This window comes from Microtus oregoni, unplaced genomic scaffold (assembly GCF_018167655.1).
Source record: "Microtus oregoni isolate MIOR12 unplaced genomic scaffold, Mior012 000035F_ref0000213, whole genome shotgun sequence".
NCBI lineage: Eukaryota > Metazoa > Chordata > Mammalia > Rodentia > Cricetidae > Microtus > Microtus oregoni.
Genome location: NW_024543094.1, coordinates 17,924,990 through 17,950,867, shown reverse-complemented (window position 1 = coordinate 17,950,867; position 25,878 = coordinate 17,924,990). Strand labels below are relative to the sequence as shown.

Here is a 25,878-nt window from a genome sequence, read left to right as displayed (position 1 = left end):
TGATTGTGACTGTGAGCTTCATCAAGAAGTACATAAAAAAAAGCATGAATCTCAAGTGTACCAGCAGTGTACAAGCTCCTCCTTGCAACTCAACAAACTTTGTTGAATGGAATATTTTTTTTCAGGTAAATTCTGATTTTTTATTTCTGTTTCTTGGAGTCATGCTGATAGTTCTGCTTCATAAACTCCAATGATTCATCCTGATTCTGTGTAGCCAACAATGGACAGATCAACCTGAAGTGTGGCAAGGTAGCAGCAGCTTAACCTGCCCTCATGATACATGTCACTCTGGTCCATCCTCTCTCTACAGACGTCACTTCCTGTTAACTTAGTTTTAGCATACAGGGAAACATGCCAGCGTGGGTAACAAGAGGAAAGCTGTGGAAAAGATGAACACGCCACACAGGATCATTTCTAATGCCTTTCTACGATGCCTGAAGGTGTATTTGGGAACAAAATGAACTTTTCACCAGGCCAGAGTCCACCAGCAGCGACTCTGAGTTGAGTGAAGCCCGACACACACACACACACACACACACACACACACACACACACACCAACTTTGTTGTTTTGTGCCATGTGATTGCAAAGGCACCCCAGCTCTCCGGGACTTCATTTTTGCTCTGAGTGGGCTATAAGCTAATACTTCATATCTTCACATTCTCACACTATCTTCCTTCTCTGGCAGACTCTTCCTAATGTCAGCTGAGAAAAATGCCACAAAATAATTATAATTTATTTCATACCACCACAGCCTCGTCTTTTCTACAGAACAAAAGTCACCTTATCTCAGGAAAACTCACAAGTCCAGCAATTAAGGAGGCAATCTCTAGTTTGGGAAATGAGAAGGAAGAGTCTCTCCCTGGCCACCAAGTCCCTTGGGAATTAGCAAAATAAAGAAATCATGGGAAAGCTGTGAGATGCAATGCAAGGGGACATCACTGTCACCAAGTGGACTTGAACTTGCCATGGTGAGAAGAAGGGTAAATAGAAGCCACCGTACCGAGTGCTGCCAGGCAAACTGTATCTGTTCGTAACTTTTATTCAAACATCTACATTACACAAAGGTTGGATATTTTTAATTTAATCACTATCATGATAAGAAATCGAGTCAGGTCTTCGCTTACACATGCTGGCACCTTCCACACCGAACAAGCATCCCCATGTACCATGTTCTTTTTTCATTTCACCTCTCCTCCCATCAACCTGGATGTTTCCAGGGCTGTGAGCAATGAACTTTCCATCAGCTACATTTTCACCTAATTAACCCCCCTGATTACAATAATTAGTATTGATTCACTCTTTGAATGACTTCCCAGGTATTCAAGCACAATTCGCAGTTTGCTATAAAGTTCTAGATATGAATATTAGTTAAATGCTCTTCATCATTTTTCCAGCCCCCAAAGGATATCTTGCAATTTTATCCAGTCACATAAAAAGAGAAGAGCCAATAAAGAAATATCATCAGGTTCCATCCTTACAAAGAAAAGAGTTTTAATACACAGGAGGTTATAGATCGTGGGTTGTGGTCTGGTGAACACATTTATGTAAATATTCCTGAGGCTTCTACATAAAGGGGCTCGGGGTGCAATTGTTATTCTCCAGCGAAAGAAATTATTTTACCAGTTTGAATCTTTGCCTATTCCTTTTCTTCAGGTCTGAAGTTATAATTAAATTTTTTTCTATGTTTGTTTAGATCACCATCCTGGAAAAATCATTGACCATGGAGTGAATAGCATGATACATTATCCTGTTACTCTTGTAGGTACAATAGTAGACAAGTTTGCCAACTCCCAACAATATAATTTTTTTATCAGCATAAAGAAAAACACATTGTTCTGTATGCTGGATACTGGAATTGTATGTGGGGCAGAGGAGAGGTTTGGGGTCCCAAATTCTGGAAACTGGTAGTGTATCAGAGCACCAGAGAAGGGAGGAAAGTGGAATTTCCCCTGGTTCTGGTTTAACCACGAGCACTCAGAAATGTAAGTGAATATATCACAGTTAAATAATTACCAATTTAGAAAACAAAAATTCTACGTGGTGGTCTCCTAGTAATTTCCTTATTTAAATGAATTCCTGACAAGCATCTAGCAAGCATGGAGACTTCTTTGCTCTCAGACCACACACACACACACACACACACACACACACTGATTTTCAACCTGTGCTTTAGATTGAAATTTTCCCATGAAAGCGGAACCTGGGTGTGCTGGTAACAGTTGGTTAGCCTCGGATATGAAGCTTCACCCATTACCTTTTATGAGCTCATCCTAAAAGCAATTATTGGTATACCCAATGCAAGGAGCGGTTCAGATCCCTTTGGAACTAAGGGGACATAACAAGCATGCTTTTAAAATCCACTCTATTCACAATGGGCAACTTAAAGAATATTATTACATCGCACACATATGCTTTGGGTGTACCTAAGCTCTGAAAATATTACCGGCAGGAAATCTCAACTTGCAAAGGCAATTCTGGGTAACCGAAAACATTTATGTAAATAATTCTACATTAAGCATTTAATAACATTTCACCTTAAGTTTAAAAAATTAAAATTAATATCCAAATGTAAGGAATAACTGGCACTTCATAATTGTGTTTTGCTAAGAAGCACATACATCTCCTTCCTTATTGATGGGGAGCATCATCAGCTTGAACCAAAATCTACCAGGAAATATTTGAAACCAATTTTATCTTTTAATTTTATTCATTGCAACAATGCCTCCTTTGTTTCTCAAATTAGGCCCCTAGTCTTATTCTATGAATTTGCTAATATATATCTAATATATTGATCTGGCACAAACAGTACATTAAGCAAAGCACTAAAATATTCTAAATACATATTCTTCATAGACATCAACCTTAGGAAGAGAATTTTCATGTAAATCAATTACTTTTTATTTTATGGTCTGTTCTTTTTATATCTAATGTGTAATAAAAATGGTGTCGACATTTGAGAAGTTTGAACCAGATTTTTTCATATTCTCTCCTACAGTCTCATAATTTTCACCTTAGAAACCAATGTTCATCCTATAAAATGAAAGGCATTTGAATAGGCGTGAAATACTTGCCTTGCACAGAAATGCAGGTTATAAGAATATAAGCCTTAAGTTAGAGATCACTATATTCCACTGAAGCCTTTAACATAATAAAGTAACAGAACACAATAGTTTTGTGATCAAAATTATAAAGGCAAAAGTTCTTACTTGTCCTTGGATTTCTACACTCTTTGTCTGTGAATGCAGAACAGAAAACTAAAAACTAGGATTGCTGATTGCTTAAGTATTAGACATACCGCTGTTAACTTCTCTCTTGTGTTACATTCCGTAAGTCCCCAAAAAGGGCACATTTTAAAACCCTAAGCATTAGCTACAGGAGACGCAGGTCTGATCAACAAGGCATTTGCCACAATGATAACAGTATTACAAGCATTCTCAATCAATAAGTTTTCTTTCTGTAGTTAACAGGGAGGCAAGCTATAAATCTCTAACTTAATCCAGCTAACGTAACTGCAAAATGCAAAAAGCTCTGAGAATGGTAGATAATAAATTTTTAAAAGCATAAAACCACAAATAAGCAGACCCAAAGCTCTTCACTCTGATAGTCCATACAAACAAGATTATAGGAGATAAAAGGAGGTGTTGAGGAAAACACACACACACACACACACACACAGAGAGAGAGAGAGAGAGAGAGAGAGAGAGAGAGAGAGAGAGAGAGAGAGAGAGAGAGAGAGAAACAGCCCCAGACAAGCATTAAGCTAGTTTGACAGCTCCATTGTTCGACCGGTCCCATTGTCAGACCCAAAGATGTATTCAGTGCTACAATGTCTGCGAGCAAATAAACAAAAGACTGCATTTTAAAAAGCAGGATGCCAAATCTATCATAATTCTCTCTCAGCTTCCCGAAAGGTCAGCTGTGCCGCCTTCTTGGTCTACGATAGAACCCCAACACCCATGCAGGAAGCAGATATCTGCTTCCCCACACATGAGGACCCAGGACGCCATGCAAGAACAGAGGTCTCCAAACAGGTACACATTTTGGCAAACAGGATAAAGTGATCCAAACCTGATAACACGGGACGACTATTTAGGTGGCTAAGTCCAGATTAGAGTGGTATTTGGAACGCAAGTCTAATATGGAGTCTCCTCAGCTCCTTTTTCGGTGATTATTCCATGCAGAGTGCATAATAATGAAAGAGGCTTAGACATTGCAAAGGAAAAGACGAACCAACAGCCAGATTCGGAACCCTTAAAACATCCACTGGCTGCTCATAGATAGCAGGGAGCAGATGCATGGTCTGCTTTCAAAAGGCAACTAGTACACATACAACTCCCTCACAACAGCCCATCTCCTTTCTCTCCCTGGCTCTCTCTCTCTCTCTCCTCTCTCCTCTCTCCCCCAATCTCTTGGTCTCAATTTCATTTCTCTATCTCTCTCTCTGTTTAGATTCTTTTTCCCCCTCCTTCTCCTCTAAGCTAAGGAAGCTGCTTGATTCGGGGCAAGATTAGTGTTTCCACCAGCTCTCGGAACTAAAAAAGCCTATATTAAAAACAAAGGACCCAACAACATACCTTAAAAGCAGCTCCTCATTTCTCATAGTAACAGCGGATTTGGGACAGCGCATGCTTTCTACACTGATAGTCTCAACAAAAGCCAGTTCAGAAGTGCGCTCAAACATCAATGCCACAGTCGCTATTCACTAATGCGCCCCCTCTCCTCTCTCTCTCTCTCTCTCTCTCTCTCTCTCTCAATCCACTCTTCTCCTCTCAAATGCTGAATAGCAGAGAAAAGGGCTCCTGCAGACTCACTGAGAAGAAATAATCCTCTCCGACAAGTTATGCTATCTAGGCATGTTTTTGCTCTAGTGTGCTGTGTCTCCTATAGTGAGCTTGTTTTGTATGCACTCAAAGCCTGGTTGGCATTGGTTCTCCTAATTACTGTCTTAAAAACTGGAAAGATTTTAAGCAAGCCAGTGACCTTCGTTTATATAGACATTTAATAGCAAAACCAATCTGACAGTTTCACCATCGGCTATCAGCAAAGCTTCACAGAGGACTGAGACTTGAACAGGTCAATGTGCTCAGAAGGATTTTTGCCTCTTTTTTCTGGGACACTGCATTCACAGTTGGATTCATCTGTTCCTCTTCTCTTGTCCTCAGAAAGAGTGACAAGGTCAAGACCCTTAGCCCCACCCTGGATCTTAGATGCAGAGAACAGAGGCAGGGGGACTCGGAAGTGCTTTAACTCTGTGCAAGCCAGAGTTCTTATAAATTAGAGCTTCATTCACCAGAAGCGGGCGTTAAGGAAGCAGGCAACACAAAGATTGTTTGGTCGCATTGAATACCTAGTCAATAGATATAACTGTTTTATCCCCAAAAGACAAGAAAGTGACTTTTTCCCAAAATAAGAAAATTTGCTACTCTGATTGACTGTATTCTCAGGGTTTTGCACATACAGTTGACCAGAGAAATACACACTCCCCTTTTTGATTGTTGGAATAGGAAGAATTCCATGCATAATTATCCAAGTCAAATGGCAAGTTAAATACACACAGAGAGACGACACAATGCTATGGGCTGAACAAGTAGTCATCCAAAGGGCAAGTTCAGACATCACTCCAGGGGATGCATACTGACCTTGGAAGTTGAGAACACTCTCAGCTAGTATGGAATAACCTAGAATGTTTCAAAACAGACCTGGGTCAAAAATGCTGATGTCAATCCTGAACACCACTCCTATCTAACATCAGCCCAAAGTATATCCTCCTTAGTAAAATTCTAGACTTGAAATATAAATGAGAATAAGAGTGAAGAAAACTATTGGTGGGCTTTGTTTTGCCACCTCTTTGAAGACCTGAAGTAATATATCCGATATCTTACACGATCCCTGACTTTTGACTTGGTCTTTGTCCACAATAGGGACATGGAGCTAAGGAGATAGATCTCTAGTCTCTGCTACATAGCAATCCTGCTTAGTGTATTAGTTAGGCTATGGAAATAACTGCAAGGGTAGCCAACCGCTATTACCATTTCTACCCATCAACAGACATGGTGAACCACTTGACAAAGGTCAGTTCCTGAAACAAGAACCTTATCTTAAGGACAACTCAATTTTACACATCTTTGCTTCATTACAGTATATAAAAGTTACAGAGTGGATATATGAAAATGATGACCTTGCCAGGAAATACTAACATATGAAATCCAACATGTTCCTTTGAAGGAGGAAAAGCACCATGTAAATGAACTTGGAACCAGAGAGACCTTGGGGAACTAGCATGTGACCCTTTTTCATTTGTGGCTGGTGCTGCCTGTTGGAGCAGAAGGCTCTTGACCTCCCTGTAGCTCTTTTGCCCTATAGATAAATGGAGCCAATGAACACTAATTTATTTTAAAGCATGTGAAGAGCCTGTGATAAAATTGGGTATATTTGGCCAGTGCAAATATTAATAAAAGTGGAATGGTTTTATGGACATCTGGCATGAGTTTGTCTGACAGGGAAGGGTAAAAATACAAGGCCCAGGCTGCTGCTATGACTTCTCATGCAACTCTCTCTACGTTTCAGTGAATTGGGGATTCATAATAGTAATGACCAGACTTGAAACAAATCCCTAACTCTTTTGTATCTATCCACTTTGTTTTTAGTCTCGAGTCCTAAATAATGCGGACGCTACTGAAGTCAGGGTCTACTACTTATCCCATTCTCCTAAATGACAGGCTGAGGACCTTATCCACTCCAGCTACATGTACTGAATATGGGTTATAAAATGAATGAATAGAACATGTATGCTACTAGCAATATTTGCATACTTTTTAGGAAGTTTGTGACCCCAAGTGTACACTGAATTAACCTCTGCTCTTCCTCACACATCCAATAGACTGTCTTTGCCTCAGTTTGAATCCTCCTATCGAATATTGATCCTATGAATATTTGTTAGTAAATTAATTCCCCTTTTACAGATGAAAATTGGGGAAAGGATCATTTCGTTTTAAAAAATCTGCACTTTTCTTCACAAATATGAAAAAAAATCTCCCATTTTGGGCATGCGTTGGCACAGATGACAACACAGGAAAGTGCTTTTCACACTATTGGTCTCTAAATTTTAAGGTCTCTTTGTATTTAGCCATCCCACAACATTGATAAAGGAGGCATAAAGTTACAGACCCACCTAAAAAGTTCAAGTGCAGAGAGAGCGAGTGACTTGCCTACAGAAATGCAATAACGAGCAAGCTTGGGAACTCTGTCTACCGCATCCTGACACAGAGCCTGGCTTCTAGACACACTAGGCAGGACACGGCCTGCAAGGAATGTTTAGTGTAACGAATCTGACACTTTCTTAATGTGATCGTAGCAGCCTGAAAGGAAAGATAGTAAGTTAATGAAAACTTAGTTAAAAGGCTACTCCTTTAATACCAGTTTTACATCAATTCATTTCAAACTTTATTCCAATTGAAGATAAAAACCACACAGACTAAGCACTCTTGAGGGCAAATTTATTATTTAGGTCATCAACAATAGTTAATTTTAACAGTCTTGATTATTAAATTAGGTTTGTAGGGAAAATTTGTTTGAAAGAATTATAGCAGCAATTAACAATGAACAGCAACAAAAAAAATAGATGGTTTCAATGCCCCTTCTATTAAAAAAGACATTTCCACTTCATAAATTAAACTTTAGCTAGGAATACAAATTTGGCAAAGGACAAACTAGAAAAGTGTTGTGATGTGGGAATATTGGTGAAAGCTGAGAATCAGCCAACTTCTTGATCTTTCTCAATTTGAACTTCCTAAAAGTATTTTGAAAGGTAAATTACATGTGAGTTTATTTCCGTTACAATCCCCAGAATCAAAAGCTAAATTTTCACATGCCACATTGATGACTCCAACTGTTTTCCACCTTCTGTGCCTTGTCTTTACATTTTAACATTTACATTTTGAAAGTAATAGAAAGGCACCATTTCAGTTGGCTTGTATAATACAAAGAGTGACAAGGATATAGGGTCTCTATGGAACAAAATCCTTCTTTGATGAAAGGAGGGGCAGTCCAAAAACCTAGCCTACCTCTCAGAGCCACATCAACGAGGGACAGTCTTGAAATGCAAGAGCATCAAGAATACCAAATTTATTTGGCTTCAAGTTTCAGATGTTAAAAATTGCCAGGTTTACTACAGAAGGACTCTAAGCTTGCATACTACAGAAATACTTGTACATGCATGTTCATTGCTGTCCTTTTCACAATACTCAAGACGCTGAACTACTATAGACATCCATCCACAGATGGATGCATAAAGAAAGTATGATATGCATTTGCAATGGAGTTTTATTTAAGTGTAAAGAAGAATTAAATTATGTTGTTTGCAGGGAAATGGATGAAACCAGAGATCATCCTGTGAAGTGAAATAAGCCATACTTAAACACATATTCCATGTTTTCTCTCATCTGCTAAATCTGAATTCAATATATACATATTTACATGCATGTGTACAATATAAACAAATACATGTAAGTAGAAAGGACCTGATATGAAAGAAAGGAGGAGTCTTAAGGGAGTTAGCAGGAAGAGAAGAGAGGACAGTGGGAGGGGAAATAAAGAAATTTGAAGGTTTTTTAACTTGGAAACTATATTTATATATACATACATATAGAGGAGATATAAGGAAAGGTGACTAGGAAGCAAATATGAGCAAAGTATAATGATACATGAGGATAAAAAAGCCATTATTTTGTATTCTTACTAAAAATTAATCTAATAAAAGAATTGGGGAGATGGACAAGGGTTCAACTGGTAAAGTTCAACTGGTAAAGTACCTTCTATGCGAGTGTGAGGACCTGAGTTCAGGTCCTTAGGGACCACATACAAGCCAGGCCTACTGGTGCGTACCGGTAACACCAGCCCCAGGCATGTGAGGAAGTAGAGACATATGGATGCCTGTAGCTCCCTGACTAGACACTAACCAACTGCTGAGTTTCATGTTCAATGAAAGACTGTGTCTCAAAAAATCATGTAAAGAGTAAACGAGGTAGACATTTGATGTAGACCTATGTTCTCTGCACAACTGAACACATACATATGAACATGTACATAGAACACACATACAAATACAAATGAAAGAATTAATTGAATTTAGTAAGAAACACTTTGCAAGCATGAGTATCTGAGTTAGAATCCCCAGCACTCACATGGCTAGGCATGCCTGTAGCTCCACCATTGAAAGGTGGAGATGGGAGGATCCTGGGAGCTTGTTGTCCAGCCAACCTAGAGGAAATAGTAAACTTTGGGTTCAATGAGAGATCCTGTCTCAAGGGAATATGATGGAGGATAATAGAGGAAGACATCTGAGATTCTCTTCTGGCTTTCCATGTGACTGCATGGGTATACACACATATACAACACGCACGCATGCACGCACACATGCACACATCAGCCCAATACATATATGTATATATAAAACACAGTATTGTTACCACAGATAGAAAGAATAAACAGAAAATTTGCAAAGTAAATTTTAAGTAAATGACTAAAGTTTAAAAGAAATAGATTTCCAGATACCAACTACAGTGCCAACCTTAGGTTCTTAGTAACACTGATAAACACATGTGTAAATTGTTGCATGCAAATAAATGTAGTTTTTTTTCATTTCTGCTGATATTGAACAAAAGACACAAGGTTCCTCTGATTAAAAGCTTGCTAACCTCAGAGACGAAGTTTTTGTTGGTGTAATGGGGGGCCAAGCAGAGAAATCAATTCAGGGGTGAGCCCTGGATAGAACTAACAGAAGTTGCTACAACCCTGTTCGTTCAGGCTCCACTACTCTCAGCTGGCTTGTGCAGACACATTCAAAACCATAGGACATAGGTCTGAGCAGTTACACTCCAATACACAAGGCTGATAGTTGATCCAAAGTAAAATCTCAGCAGTTTGGTAAAGCAGATGTTCGATGGTGTTCTTAGGAACCTTTTGAGAGGTCTATTCCCAGGAGTTCAGACTAATGATCTCCGGCTCTCCCCTCAGAAGCAGGTGGCAGCCATATCAGTGACAAGAAGTGGCTGGAGTTCCAATTGTGGATTCCTTTCGCAAGCCATGGGGCCATTTACTCATTTCAAAATGGAAGATGCTTACTGGGGTGGATAGAGCAGGTGGGCGAATAGTTAGAAAGAATAACTGTAGGGCCCCTTAGGATGAAAGTGTTATATTTATCAATAGGTAGGTGTACATAATAAACAGGGAGGTACTTTGGACTCCTAGAAGTCATTTGAAAATAGGTACAAGGTAAATCTAAGAGGAGATATTGTAGACTAATAATGACGGCTTTGTGTAAATGAAAGCAGACATCAAGTCTTGGAGAACTGTGTCTGTCCACTGAGGACAGAATGTAGAGGATTTCTCCTTTACATCAACAACCATAAGTAGCCTAATGGCTAAAATAACTGGCTGTGGACTCTTATCACTTAGCAGACAACATTTTCACAATCGAACAATCATTTCTGGCCAAATGATTTGCCAAAGGTGAGCCTGGGGCAGATCCATGGGAGAGTATCTTTAAGCTAGGTAGTAACATTTTATTTATTTTTTTTTGGATTTTTTGAGACAGGGTTTCTCCATAGTTTTTGGTTCCTGTCCTGGAACTAGCTCTTGTAGACCAGGCTGGCCTCGAACTCACAGAGATCCGCCTGCCTCTGCCTCCCGAGTGCTGGGATTAAAGGCGTGCGCCACCACCGCCTGGCATAGGTGGTAACATTTGCTTGGAAAATATGCCGAGTATATTCTTAATATTTGTATGACATTGGCTTATTGGCATCTGTGTGCTCACACATGCATGTGTGCACACATACACTTGTAGAAGTTGGAGGACAACTTTGGTTCTTTCCTTCCACTATGTGGGTCCTAGAGGTCAGATTCAGGTCATCAGGCTTGGCTGCAGTTGTCTTACCCACCAAACCATCCTGCCTGGCCCAGGCTTGCTCTTTTTTTTTTTTTTTTTTTTTTTTTTTTTTTTTTTTTTTTTTGGTTTTTCGAGACAGGGTTTCTCTGTGGCTTTGGAGCCTGTCCTGGAACTAGCTCTGTAGACCAGGCTGGTCTCGAACTCACAGAGATCCGCCTGCCTCTGCCTCCCGAGTGCTGGGATTAAAGGCGTGCGCCACCATCGCCCGGCCCAGCTCTTTTAAAGTGAGACATATGCATAGACAGCTGCTTTTCTTCTCGTGCAAACAGCCAAGAAGAGGCCCTATGCCCTGGGATCACTATCCATGCACTGTAAAGGGGAAGGTAGAGTCTACTGCACTTGGGGAAGCCCTCTCTCTTAGTGACTTCCATTCTAGGGAACGGCTGAGAAGTAAACTGTACAGCATGAAGAAGGAGCATTATTGGGGCTGAGGAGAACTTCCTTTCAGAAGGGTGAGACCAAGATGGTCTGGGGAAGATGACTTTGAGCTCATCACACTGCATTTATACTCACCAGAGCAGTGGGGTGGCTCTATAGCTGCTTATCTCTCTGTGGCAGTTTCTGAACTTATTTGCTCGCTTGTTGTTTGTTTTTCCTATCTGAATTTACCTGAATTGCCTGAAATCAAGAAGATCCCACTTTCTCGCCACTGTAAAACACGGTGGAGCAGAGGGTGGACACTTCATAACTTCATGTCTGATGGTTAGGGTTCTCTACATTGTATTCTTCTGATACATTGTCCAACCTCACTGGCTGGCTGCTATTCTATACTATTTCTAAAAGTACCAATGAAAAGTGACTACTAAGTCATTAAGCAAGAACCTGAGCTGTCCAGAGGATTGGGGAGTCCTGTTCCTAACTTTAAGGACTGCCACGTGCCTAGAGCTTGAATCCTAAGTTTTCCCTATATATTTTTCTGAATTTTAGTTTTGATTCATTTTAATTTATTTTGGGTCTGTGCATGAACCTGTGTTTGTATGTGTATGTGAGTATGTGCCCAGCACAGCACACAAGTGACGATCAGAGGAAACCTGTGCGTCAGCTTTCTTCTTCCACCATGTGGACCTCAGGGATCCAACTTGGGCCATTTGACTTGCCAGCAGGTGCCTCAGCCTACTGAGCCATCTAAGCTCTGTGACTGAAAAGCAGCTATAAAGAGATAAAATTCTGTATTTCTTTCAGTGCTCTCTATAAATTGGGACTTGTTAAATTGTAGGCTGGTGGGACTAGATGAGACTTTCAGAATCAAGGCAATGGGAGTGAAGGATAGTTTGGGTGATCTCTTGACAAGAAGTCAGCATCTTTATAGGTAAGGAGGAAGAGTTAGAAGTTAGACTGCTTTTCCTCCTCTCCCTTGGTCCCAAAAGTGGGTCTGTTGTGTGCATCTAGCTGGTTAGTTGTGACACAGCACCAAGGGTTGGCCTCAGTCCATTTCTTTCAGTGCATCTTGTATTCTAGCTCCTTCTTCCTTCACTGGCTTCGACAGTAAATCGCATTGTTACCTGTTCCTCCTGCTGTTGAAAACAGGGCAAGCTGTTAAATGCCACATACATTTCCTGAGATCAGTTCCTAATGAATCCTAGTCTTACGCCTTAAAGGGCTTTACATTCGATGCTGGGACAGACACTCAATGTTGTTCTGAATTCTTTATTATCAAGAAATGTATTAGTATAATTAGGGTATTTATAGTAAATGTCTTAAGGACATTATTCAGTCACACTTCAAAAGAACATTCCTGACTAGTTAGACAGAGGTCCAGAAGTAGCGAAGACAGGGCAGAGAGCAGTTAGAACCTGGGTGAGGGGGAACACTGCATCTCATGCTGGAAATTTGGCCATAAGAAGGCACAGAAAATTCCGGGCTCTAGGAAGATAACTCTGTTTCTACTGTGAAGTCAGAACAGAACGGAGAAGGCAGCAGTGGAGAAGTCACTGTGCAGATAAGGGTGGGCAAGCCTTTGAGGGAGGTTCTTTTCTGAATTGGCCACTGCTTATCTGATCTGCCTGCACAAGATATTCTACTGGAGATCAAATCACTAGGCCCAGTATATACAAAGTATCATACGACACCTATGGGGAGACTGCTTGCTTTGGAGATTAGGGGAAAATCCAAGATAAGGAGCACAGGTGGGAGAGAAGCTGATTTCTTCTCACAGTTCTGTACCGCTTACTCAGCAGCTACAGAAAGGAGAATGCCCACACTCCCCTTTGGAGGCAGAGTCAGAATACGGACAGCTGAGTAGGTGGGAAGAACACAGCACAAGCGTTGAAGACGATTCTGACGTTTTCAATTTGGGCCATTTGGCAAATGATGCTATCACTGACTGAGAAGGATGACGGACATGGACACACACACACACACACACACACACACACACACACACCACACGCCAAAATCAGGGTGGCTAAGGAAGTTGCCTTGATCCATTGAGAACAGACTGAGCTCAGGATGCCCGCAGGCAGATCTGGGTTGAGGACGCAGTTAGCAACATGACAGTGGGTGAGATCAGCCAGGAAGAGAATTGAGAGTGAAACATAAAGCACAAAGTGAAGAACCGAATCCCAGGTGAATCAGCAAGCCAGGAGGAATCGAAGGAGGATACGCTTCAGTGAAAAAGAGCTAAACACGTCGCAAAGATACTCAGACCTAGTTGGAAGGTCTAAGGATGGAATACATAAAAAGTTATTAACTTGGCCTAAGTGGTAACAGGAATTAAGTATTTGTATGATAGATGGGAAACAACGCAGTGCAAATAAAAGACAGTTGTTGTAAAAGCCAATTGGTAGTTGGAGCAATAATTAGAAGGCAGCCTACTCTTAGCTGTGAGCAGGCTACTTCTGTGCCCACAAACTAGCCAAGAAAGGAGGAACTACTATGGCTAAAGGCATATCCCCAGAGGTCAAAGTGAAATTCTAGCTTGACTAGGCTAGCCACACATTCAGCGATTTGCCATGACCACTGAGATACATATGAACGTGCTGAGCTACCCTCTACCATCTCTCTAGCACATAAATAGAAGCTGAGGTGAAGGGGCTGAGGGAGGAGATTGCATCCACTTTCAGGATGGAAGAACAATTGTGTATAACTAAGATATATGTTTCTAACAGGCACGAGAAAGTCCACATTTCAGAAAAAGCAGCAGCAAAAGTAGCTCTTGAAGGTATCTGTGAATTTTGTCTGATGACACAAGGAATCATACACTCTAAACTTAGATAACACTAAAGAAAAGAACCTGTAAGTGTTCAGCTCTCCAAATACAAACAGACTGAGCATCCACAAGCAACCAGTACCCAGATCAAAACATCTTGGTGACTAGGGATGTAGCTCAGTGGTAGAGGACCTGGTCAGCATGAGTAAGGCCCTGGATTTCATCACCAGGATTTCAAAACATCTAACCAAACCAAACTAAACCCTTGTGTCTATTTTTGGTTCTGTAACCAAAGCATGACTTGTTTCTATAAATAGAAATTATCTAGAATGTGAGCAAGTAAAAACTGCCAGAGACAATGAGCCATTTTGAACAATACTTTCTCCAGAATGTGTCTGGGTCCCACCATCCATATCCTAATTCAAGTCACCATAAGTCTAAGGAATCTCCTGACTACTTGCTAGTAGTCTCTTAGGTTCTGATTACTCCTATGCATTTGAGCCAGAATTATTTAGCATCAAACTATGGTTGGAACTGTCTCTGGCTAAAAACTCATCAGAACTTCAAACTTCCTGTCCTTTTCCATACAGTTCAATTCATGCAAGATCCACCTCTGCCAAAAGGCCACCATCTATAGGACCAACTTATCTGTCCATTGTACGTTATGCTCTTTGCCCTTTGAACTTCTTCTAGTCCTCAAAGATGAGATTTTTTTTTTTTTACTTCTGTGCTGTTCATGCTTTTCTCCGCAAAGCTCCAATGGTCACTAGCTCCTCACTAGCTATATTTTTGTCCGTCTTTCAAGCCTCAGCTTAATTATAGAGTTCTTGGCACAAAACAGATGCTAAGAAACGTTGGATGTTGGTATATATGAATAATATATTAAGACTATCACTTCAATGCAAAATGATATGCAAAGATTCCATAATATGTTCTCAGTTTAAAAAATGCTAAAATCTTTGGTGACCAACCACCTCTTCTTCTGAAGGACTATAGTGATGGCTCTCTAAAACTGAATGCCATTATGGGGTACTTAAACACAGCACTAGACACAGCCTCTGACTGAGGAACTGAAAATCATGTTGGAAGAAGACAAGTTCCAGGTGAATTGAACAATATGATATCTTATACCGTGAGGTTTTATGAGCTGTAAGAGCTCCCAGGCACAGCACATGAGAAGAGTCAGTGCAAGCAAATGAATGGATAAGAAAAATGTAGTGATCCTCCCCGTGAAGGATGAAATGACGTCATTTTCAAGAAAACAGATGCCACTGTTAAGTGAAACAAGCCAGATCCTGAAAGACAAATAGCATAAGTCTACTCGTATATGCAGAATTTTGACTTAAATATATTTCCACACATATGTAATGATATGAATGTAGAAAGGGGACTATGTGCAGGGAGAAAGGATCTGAAGTGAGGAAGGAAGAGGGTACGAAAGACAAAAATAAATAGCACACGTTTTATTTCATATAGTCGTAGTGAAACATCCTCTTCTTTTAATCACTTTCTGCCAGTGACGCCTCCAGTCTGCTTCACTCCCTAGCTATAAAACTGCCCAGATGTTTGCATTAGTCAGCTGGGGCTGCTGTAGCAAAACACTTTAGGGCCTTAAACCACGGACATGAAATTCAGAGTTCTGGAGGCTTGGAGTCAAGATCAAGGTACTAACAGGGTTGATTTCTTCTGAGCCCTTCTTTTGCATTGTGGTAGCATTTTCTCTTCTTATAAGCCTGGCAGTCTTTTTAAGTGGAATCCCTACATTTATGACATCAGTAAGCTTAACCAGCCCCTTAAGGTACTCTCCATATACAATACCACTGTGAGAAACAAGAGGTTTGTACTTCAAGGGAATTGAAGTATTCCTCAGGACTGAACTGTGTCCTCTTCCAAACCAACCCACCCCTCCTTTATCATCTATCATCTATGTGACATATGCATCTGTCTGTAATCTATCCACCATCTATCTGTCTGTCTGCCTATCTGTCTACCTATCTGACCTTTCACCCACCTATCCTTCCATCTATTATCTATCTATTGACTCTACTTATTCTATGTCTTTGGTTACGAAAATTTTGATGGATATATTCCTTCTCTAAAATATCTCACTGCGCCTCCTCTAAACATCGAAAGACTCCTCCTGCACCATTTTCATGCTTCGTTGTCATAATTCGTGTGGAAGATTGGATTATTTTGCCAATTATTCATGCTCTGCCCCTATCGTGTGACTATATAGTGCACTAGAGTGGGTAGACGACATACGTTCACCCCACTGGCAGTGAGCTTGACAGCAGAACCCACTTCAGCTTTTAAAGTATAAGTAGACATTGTGTGAAATGTTCCTGTGTGGAGAGGAGATTTTAGGTGCTGTGGTCCATCAGGAGAAACACATACTCCCTGGGAATCTGCTGACTTTTCTATGTCAGCCCCAGAAGACACACAAGAAAGAGATACGAGCCTACTCAATGATGGCAGCCAAGCAGAGCTGACTCATAGACTGAAAGAGAGCCACCCAGCCTAGAGCTGCCAAACCACCCTTGATCTGCAGGCTTGCAGAAGTAAGAAGCATTTACTGTTGCAAGTCATCCCAGAGTGGAATGATCTGTGTGGAGCTTACTGCAACAATCGACTAGCCAACTCATTTTCTTGTAGATGCCACAGTTAGTGTTGGTCTTGAGAAGAGAGACCACAGTGATAATTTATACAGCTCCGGTGCCTGCAGAGGTGACTAGCTCTCTGTAGCTGCTCACTCAATACTCACTGCACGGTAAGATAAGCACACAAAATAATTGACGAAGTACAACGAAGAAAGGGTGACAAAGTGTTTTTGCAAGGAGGATGGGGAATTGGAAACCAACCTTCATTTGCCTGTGTAGTAAGGCACTGCCTCAAGAAATTGAAGATAACCATCACCAACAATAATCAAGCAACAACAAAAACTCAGATTAATAAAGCCCAAGCAGAAGAAAACAAACAAACAACAAAGTATGATTCGTGTCTTATGCTCAGTTGATCAGGAACAAGAAATATAGTTCAGTTGGGAAGAGAGCTTGCCTAGTATGCACAGAACCCAGAGCTCCACCTCTGACACTGGACACAGAGACACAGAACTGCAATCCCTGTACTTGAAGTAGCGTGTTTGAGGCTACACAGGAACCACATATTATTTCAACACACTCAGAGATCAAGGGTTCCAGATGGCAGCAGTGTCATGTGACAAGCACACAGGACACAACTATAGCACCCCAGCTACTGAAGTAATCTTTTGGGGCTACTTCTTTTAGTCTGGCAAACTTTGGAACAGCTGCAGTTTCTGGATGTAACCACATGTAATACAGGGAAACGGATGATAAAAAGCATGACACTCCTCCAAAGAATTCAAGGAAACAAAACTATAGGAAAATAAAACTCCATTTATCCTCCCATTGAACAACCTTGCTTCTAGGTATCCATCTCATTTGATGCAGACAATCTATTTCCAACTCCCTTGACCTAATTGATGGTTTTTGCTCCTGGCAGACGAGCAGGATACCACATCTGAGTCTTTGGAGGGTCTTTGGTCACCAGAGGTCTCTGCAGCCCATCCTCCTCAGTCTTCTCCGCAAGGGATGTACCAACAGGGACTATTGTCACATTCCCCTAGTACATATGCCATTAGAATCGTTTCTCAGGAGACAGCTTGAAGAATTCCAGATTCATCAGCTGTCTGCAGCTGAACTTTGTAAATTTGGCTTTACATTGAACAAATAACACATGCGTGTACAATATGAATACACATATAAAACCCAAGATATTTACATGTCTTCCACTGTATTTGGGAGAAGAAAGAAATGGTATGCATTTTTATTTGCTGCCAATCATAACCTGAGATTAAAGTCACTATTTAATGCATTCAAAAGTTATCCCTGCCAAATTCAGGCTTTCTCTAAGCTCTGAACTTCAAAAGGAATATTTTATAGGGAAAACACACACACACACCACATAGAAAACAACACACATTCAGAGAACTGTAAGCATTAGAATAATTCATTTTCATTTCAGTAAACGAAGCCCAACGACAGAACACCTGCAAAATCGTTAGAGCTATGCAAAGCTGCAGAGAACACAAACTGCTCCCAAATAACACCTCGCCATCCTGACACAAGCAGAGAGTCATCAGCTGGTGCACTGGTGAACAACTTACTGAGTCCCACTTCTAGGCTGTTTCAGACTACAACAAGTCTCCTTTTGTAACAATTATTTATCCAGGATATACGTCTTTCTAAAAATAATGTTAGTTGTTTTCAATGTTCATAAAAGCAATTCATGCTCACAGTTGCTTTAAAATGCCAATAAATATAAAGGAAATAATAATCATCATCTATATTCAACCAAAAAAGAGACTATTTAACTTTTAGTTTATTTCTTTTTAGATGTTTCAGTGTATATACTTTATCTTTTTAAATATAAAATTTTCATTGTATTGATTATTGATTAAAATTATTTAATAGATGTGTTTATATGTATCTGTGTGGTAGTTTGTGCACACGAGTTCAGTGCACATGAAGGCCACAAGAGGGTGTTGGACCACATAGAGGGAATTTATGGGCAGTTTTGACTACTTCCATGGGGGATCAGTTCTTGGGTCCTCTACAAGAGCACTGTGCACTGCTAACTACTGAGCCATGTTGTTTCACCGATATCCTGTAACTTATTTCTGTTTCTTAAATTATGTTATTAAAATTGTTTTCTAATTTTTTACATGTCACTGATATGAAGTCTTTTTAAATATTCATTTTCAAATTTATTTGTTTTTTTTTATTCATTTATTTGTGTGTGAGAGAGGGGGAGCAAGGAGGGAGAGAGGCAGACAGCCTGTAAGAGACTGTACATATATAACCACCTATGTGTAAATGATTGTAGAAAGAGAGGACATGGGTTCTTGGAGCTATATTTTCAGGTGGTTGTGAGCACCCAGCATGGCTGCTGGGAGCCAAACTCTGATCCTCTGCAAGAGCAGCAAATGGTTGGAACCATTGAACCATCTCTTCAGCACGGAAGATTCTTAAACCAGTGGTTCTCAACCTGTGGGTCACGACCCCTTTGGCCACCTGCTATCTCCAAAAAGAATTACCTTATGATTCATAACATTAGCAAACTTACAGCTATGAAGCAGCAATGAAAATAATGTTATGGTTGGGGGTCACCACAACATGAGGAGCTATATTCGAGGGTTGCAATATTAGGAAGGTTGAGAACCACTGTCTTAAATTGTAACGTTGGTGGGTATTTCTCATTTTCTTCAGAGAGAGCTATTTTAAGCTTGAACACATTTTCCCAAATTGCATTGCCGAGAATTTACACTTGCCGACACACCCTCCCCAGTATAATTCAAGCCTTGCTGTTCTCTGAAGCACACTATTATTTAATTTTACATTTGCAAGTATGATGAGTGAAAACATATTACATTGCTGTTTTATTTGCATTTCTTTGAATATTAGTGAAGGTGAATATTCCCCCCAATGGTATTGTCATTTGTCTACCTTTATGGCAAGTTTATGTGTCTCAGGCATAAACCAGAGATTTTTAAGTGGAGTTGTAGTAATCTGATATATAACTTTGCTGTACATTTTAAGAAGGAATTTTAAAATTAATTTCTAGTTCATTTACTTTACTATATCAACCAAGATTATGCTTCTTTTATTTTTCTATAAAAAGACCCTGCCCTGAAAGCTTGGGTATTTACCTTTGTATCTTGTTGGTTTTTATCTTTATCCGTTGATTCCTATACAGTTAATTTCGGTGCTTGGGATGAAGTGAGGCTACAACACGAATTTCCCTCTCTTCTACATATGTCACCTCACCACTATTGTTTATTGTATCGCATTTCCTAGTGGGCTTGGAGGGAGGTAGGACATATGTCTTTATGGATTCGATGTCTTGCTTCTGAACCCATTTGTATTTTCTTATGTTTAAATATGGAAGCTTAGTATTGTTTTATAATACCCGATTGTCCCACTGCTCTCTCCTTTCAATGGAAGAGTAAGTCATCTCCATTTGAAATAACCCTGCTCCATTGTTTTCCTGAGTCATGAGTCTGGGGTTTGGGGAGGGCCTGTGTATGCCAAGCCAACACTCTAGCCCTGACATACAGCCCAAGCCATTCTTTCAGGACTCTAATTGACATTTGTAGTTAGAGAAAAATTAGCCCCTTTATAACTGTTGCTTTTTCATGTAGAAGCATAGATGGAGGCTAAATCTACTAAAATCTTGATGTTTTCTCTCTTAGAGAAGATGATATTTACTTCAGATAGTTTCCATGTTGGGGAAGTTATTGATTAAAGTACTTGTATAATCTCTTTGAATTGTTACGGATTTTTAGTTTTTTTTTTTTAATTTTTGGCCTTACATTTATCTTCTTTTCAAGTGACGGAATTTTTATCTTTGTGTGTCTAATGAGCATATCTCTCATTTTAATTAAATGGCTTTTTACGATGATAGTACCTTCTAGAACATTAATTAACAAATGATGATAAGTTGCACCCTTGTTCATCTCTGATCCAGCCGTTGGTTTATGATGGATGTTTTTTATCTTGTTTTACAAGTTCGTCTACTTGTCATCTTAAGTTCACTCCCATTTTAGGGACAAGGCTTAGTTTTATTGAGGATTGTTTTAGATTTTTCCTTAGTGTCTTATGAAATGATTTGTTATGCTATGTTACACATTATAAATTTAAAACATCCTTTTATATTCTTGCAAAAACCATTTTAAATTGTGGGATATGATTCTTTCAATGTAGAAACCTATCTTTAGATTATGTCAAGGGCCATAAATTGAAACATCATCTTAACTAGAAAGCTTAAAGAATATGTTACTTTTTAAAACTAAAATGTCAAAAGCAAATGAAGCAGCTTGACTGAATTTCGGAAATATGTTTAAAATAGTCTCATTATAATATATCTGTTTTCTTAATATACTGCACTCAATTAAGTGTTATATATGTATATATATGTCTTAGCTTATTATAATATTTATAATAATACTTCACATTTGGGGAATTTCAAGTTAAGACTCGGTTTCTAAGTTAGTGAAGTGTTTGTGCATCCCTAAGAATGCGAACCAAATCTCTAAAGAACAGTCACACAAGTTTCTATGACTGACTGAGAGCTTATTTTAATTTATCAACCATTTTGCTGCCTGAATTTTGGAATCAACAGTCTGCTGCCTTGTCAATCTTAATTTTCTTCATTAATACCTTGAGACATGTCTTAAGTGGTGGAGTCAAATTGAAATGGCGGAACTAAAATTAAAGATTCCTACTGCCAACGAGACTGTCCATGGCTGACCTTCAGAAAAATCTCCTGGTGACTTTGAGCTTCCTCTTGTCAGCAATCCTTTGACATTCCCATCCGCTACACCTTACATGGTGTCTCTCTGCTCCACTCAAAGTCCTTACATCTGTAGTCAGCTTTCTTCCTCTTTTGTAGATTCATACCCATCTTATATGTGGACAGAGATGGTTGATCATTGTACTTCTGGTTACCAGTACTCATTCATGTTGTCCTAGCAACAAACGTGGCCACAGTGCTGAGAGGAGCAAGAGAAGATCACCTCAACTCTTGACCTAAGCTCTACCATAGTCACTGTCACTCTCATAGTCACAATGCTCTCTCAACTGCTTGAATTCATTAAGCCAATTTAATTTAAAATTTCCTGAATAGTTTATATACGAAGTAGATACTTGATCTGATAAACTGATACTCTCTGTTAGAGTTAGATTGAAAGCTTAATTTCTACTAGTTTAGAATCAATATCTAATTAATTCCAATTTTAAGAAATGAGTTAAAAATCACTCATTATGTCTTTTAAACTTTCATGTGATGTGTTGTCTTATAGGAAGTCCATAATTTCATAAATTAAATGACAGTAAGAAGACAAAGCAGATAAATATTTATGAGATTAGTTAGATTTGCATAAAACTTGGTTATATTCACATTATAAAATATCACTTCTCAATATCAGAGAGGTAAAACACTCCAATGGCATTTTTATATATCTCAGATTCTAGCCAATTATAAGAAAATTAATCTTTTGATTTTTTTGCTTTATGAAGTTTGAATTATAGAAAACCTACTCTCTTGCTCTTCAAGATTTATACTAACAATATAGAAGTTCTATTGTTACTCTATGCTATAATAAAATCAACAAAAGGGAAAATGAATCAGTCATCTATAAGATATTTCAAAGATTGGTTCATGAATGATTAGAATTTGCCTCTTCAAGTCAGTGATGTTTCTGTATTTTGATCTCAACACAACTATTTTGACCATAATTTCCATTTGTCAAGTCCACAAATTTCCTAAGTTAGTAGCACAAGAGGCTAAATTTTACAAACAAATGCCACCTTTCATATGGTTGGATAGGGTAAAGCCTACTGGCTGAGTGCAGCAATCAGTATAACCATCACCATGGTAACCCTTAGACTCAGCTTTGTAGGCATCCATGCATTTCTTTAGGGAAATGAAGGGAAAGGAGAGGGAAGGAAAGAATGGGTTAATTGGGGCTTTCGAAGTGGAGAGTCTCAACTTTATTTTATACATTAGGACAATGCCAAGGGCAAACGTTGAAAGATGGCTGCTGCCGATTCCACACTCCACTAAGGGTGCTGCTTCCAGCATGAACCAGACTCCCACACACAACATCAAAATCCTCACAAAAGGAAACTTGTACAAGATGATTACCAAGCACATATATCAAGACAATGTGTGCTTTGTGATCAATTAAAATGCAAGAATAGTCTGCACTGGGGCGTCTTACAAAAGGGCCTTTCTTCTCAGTGCTTTAAAAAAGGCAGATCTATCAAACTTATGATAATGCATTGCCACGATGATTTAATTGTCAATTACAAATTACTTAAATGTACTTTAATGATCTATATAAAGCCTTATTTTTTTTGTACCGCTAATAGCTATTAATGGTTGTTAAAGAAAATGAAACCACTTTACTGAAACATAATGTAGGGGTCTATTAAGAATAAGGTTTCAAAATGATAAAATATTATCATGAAAATGTGAACTCCTGTACTTTTTTATATTCTGGAATAGGTCAGTCTTCACCCCACTGAACATTTTCTTCAAATTACATGCAATTACAGTTCAAATATCGTTATGTATATTATAGCTAAAATACATTTTACCCAATCCCCAGTCAAAATGCTTCCTTAGAAGTTGGAAATGGAGGGAAAGCAACGTATGATTACATTTTCTCAAAAAGCTTTTGGAATGCTCGACATTAGTCAACAGGAGTGACCACACTCGTTCCTGCTTGTGTTCATCTTGGCTCTGCTCCCTGTTCGCTCTTAAAACTTTTGATAGAATGAACAAAAGAAACATGTTTGTGCTGTCCCTAATGGCTAGGATTTAGCCAATTCAAGGTGTATGTTTGCTTTGATTAATCAATGTATTATCTGAGAAAGGTTCAATTTCACATTCATATATTAAAATAATGTTGTTACCATACCAGAAGTTCTTAATAATGGAATCGAATCTCAAGGACAAGGCTTTTTTTAAAAAAACAGAAATAGTTATTTTGTTATCAAACTATTATTTGCCAGTGACCTGTTTGTACATCTGATTTTCCTACATGTAATTTTCTTAAAGAGAGAGGGGGGAGCATTCCTCTCTCACCCTAACACAGCACACACATTCCTAAAGCTGCCCTCCAGTGTGTTTTTCTCTATGCCTTAAGATATATTCACTAGACAAGGAACTATTAGGTATAGATATTAAATATTGTTAGAATCAGAATTAAACAGCCTGAAATATATGTCCACATCACCTTGAATCATTTCAAGACTTAAAGTAATCCATTCATTTGGTACCTATAAACAGTTAAATAAGCCAAGTAGTCCAAGAAGTAAAGCTATTTAGGACTTATAACTATTCTCTCTGGCTATCTGCATTGATTATACTAATAACCATTAAGTCATCATTTAACCGACCTTACGATGACATGGGGTGGGAAGATGGGTTCTAGAGGATGAGAAGATCTGAAGTACAACCTGGGCTCAGTAAACATCTGTGTTTCATTTCTGGACACTTTCTAATCCAATCAGTCAGGTAAATTCTTTAATTTAGGAAGAAGTCATGTGTTTAAGCCCTCTCACGCTCCTCCTTGCTGCCTTTGCTGTTACAATGTGCATCAGTATTGCTGCATGGAGTTATGCAGCATTTAAGTTAAAATAGTTCAGGCATGTGATTCAGATGCATAATGTACTTAATGTATGTACCTATATGCCTGGATTTCCTTTTGAGAAATTTGAAAAAAGAAAGTCTCAGACCTTGGAGCACTGGGGACTTTTGATATTTGGATTAGACAGGGACAACTTGTGAACAGCCAGCTTTGACTCTACCTCCCTGTCCAATCAGTTTTGACCTGGAGGAAGAAGCTGGGTTTCTTCTGGACTAGGTTTATTTTGTAATCTAAGGCACAGTCATTCAGGTGTCATCAGTATTACTTTTCTCACTGTCATTTTAAAGCTGATTAATCTATCAAGTAGTTGTCAGTTTTCCGTTTCTTGTTAATAAGCTATCCCTTAAATCTGTGTGGCCTTTTTAAGCTGCCGTTTTCTCATCAATAAACGAAAATGATATAATTTTACCTGCCTAATAGAGTAAAGAGGATTAAATAAGGAAATGCATGAAAGGGTTTGGCGCAATGCCTGGCACACAGAAATTACACCATAAATGTTAGCTATTCATATTTTTATAATATTGCAATGAGAAAAAAAAATCTCAACATAAAATGTAATAAAATTAGTGGTGTCTTAGGAGAGAAAATAGCTATGGTGAGCACTGTGGGAAATACTCACTTTCTCTGAGACACCGGGAGGAAGAATTGTTTTTGTGAACAATAGAACACTAGATGTGTGTTCTTTATAAAGTAGGTGTAAGTGCTCAGCATTTTAGAGTTACAGGTGACAACCTGTAAAGTGCCTATTAACTTGTGTAACCTACTGTAGATATGGAGTTCCCCACCTTGATTGTATTAGGTAATACCCATGCCGCTTCTTCCCGCCATTAGTTTTTAGTGCTCTTACACTATGATGGTGGATCACAAAGTGTACGGTAAAAACCGGAGGACAAAGTGCAGTGAGCTCATTCACTTATCATCTCTTCAATAAGTCACACTCCCTGTAACTCCAGAAAAGGATCTTTGAGCACAGCTATTTAGTAAGTCCTGGTAATGAAGCGGAGGCCAGGTGAGAAGAAAGGGATACAATGAGTAAGGGTTGTTCATTCATTAGATGATACTTGCTGGACGCCTAATCCATTCTGGGTCTAGCAGTGAAGCACCATGGTGCAGGAGGACCCTCCTGTGTCCCTGGCTTAGAGTTGCAGGCACTAGCAGAAATTCATGATGGCCTCTGTTGTTACAAATCTCTCTGAGTAAAAACTCAGGAACCTTTATGGGACCATAGGGAAAATAATAAGCAGTGCGGTCAACAAAAGAGGAAGCACAAGAGGGGAAAGGCGCTGAAAGGGAGAAAATGGAGGATAGTTTGTATCAGTTAATAAAGACGTGTTTCTCTAAAGAGGTGGCATTGGGACTGCTACGGAATGAGAGGGGAGCCATCGCTTTCCAGTTTGTAGAGGAAAAAAAAAGCTCATCAGGGTAATCTAATTACTATTTTTTTCTTTGTAATTTCAATTTTTGAGAATTTCATGCATGAGTACATTGTTTTAAGGCCCATCCATTGGAAGTAGCGAGCTAAGCAGAGCATGATGGGTGGGAAAAAGAGGC

General features: G+C 39.2%; 1 protein-coding gene across 9 annotated transcripts in view; it reads right to left on the bottom strand.

Annotated features, from left to right (window-relative positions):
* Positions 1–25,878, bottom strand: part of Celf2 (CUGBP Elav-like family member 2) — an 824,322-nt gene that overhangs the window by 314,130 nt on the left and 484,314 nt on the right. For 3 of the 9 annotated variants that reach the window (XM_041630562.1, XM_041630563.1, XM_041630575.1), the window contains exon 1: positions 4,578–4,699. The exons of 4 other annotated variants lie outside the window; for them this stretch is intronic. In XM_041630562.1, the coding sequence (XP_041486496.1) occupies positions 4,578–4,684 (107 nt within the window). In that variant the 5' untranslated portion in view covers positions 4,685–4,699. Of the gene's footprint in view, positions 1–4,071; positions 4,389–4,577; positions 4,700–5,642; positions 5,682–25,878 lie in introns of those variants that run through there. 2 more of the 9 variants (XM_041630572.1, XM_041630573.1) reach the window with 2 other exon arrangements.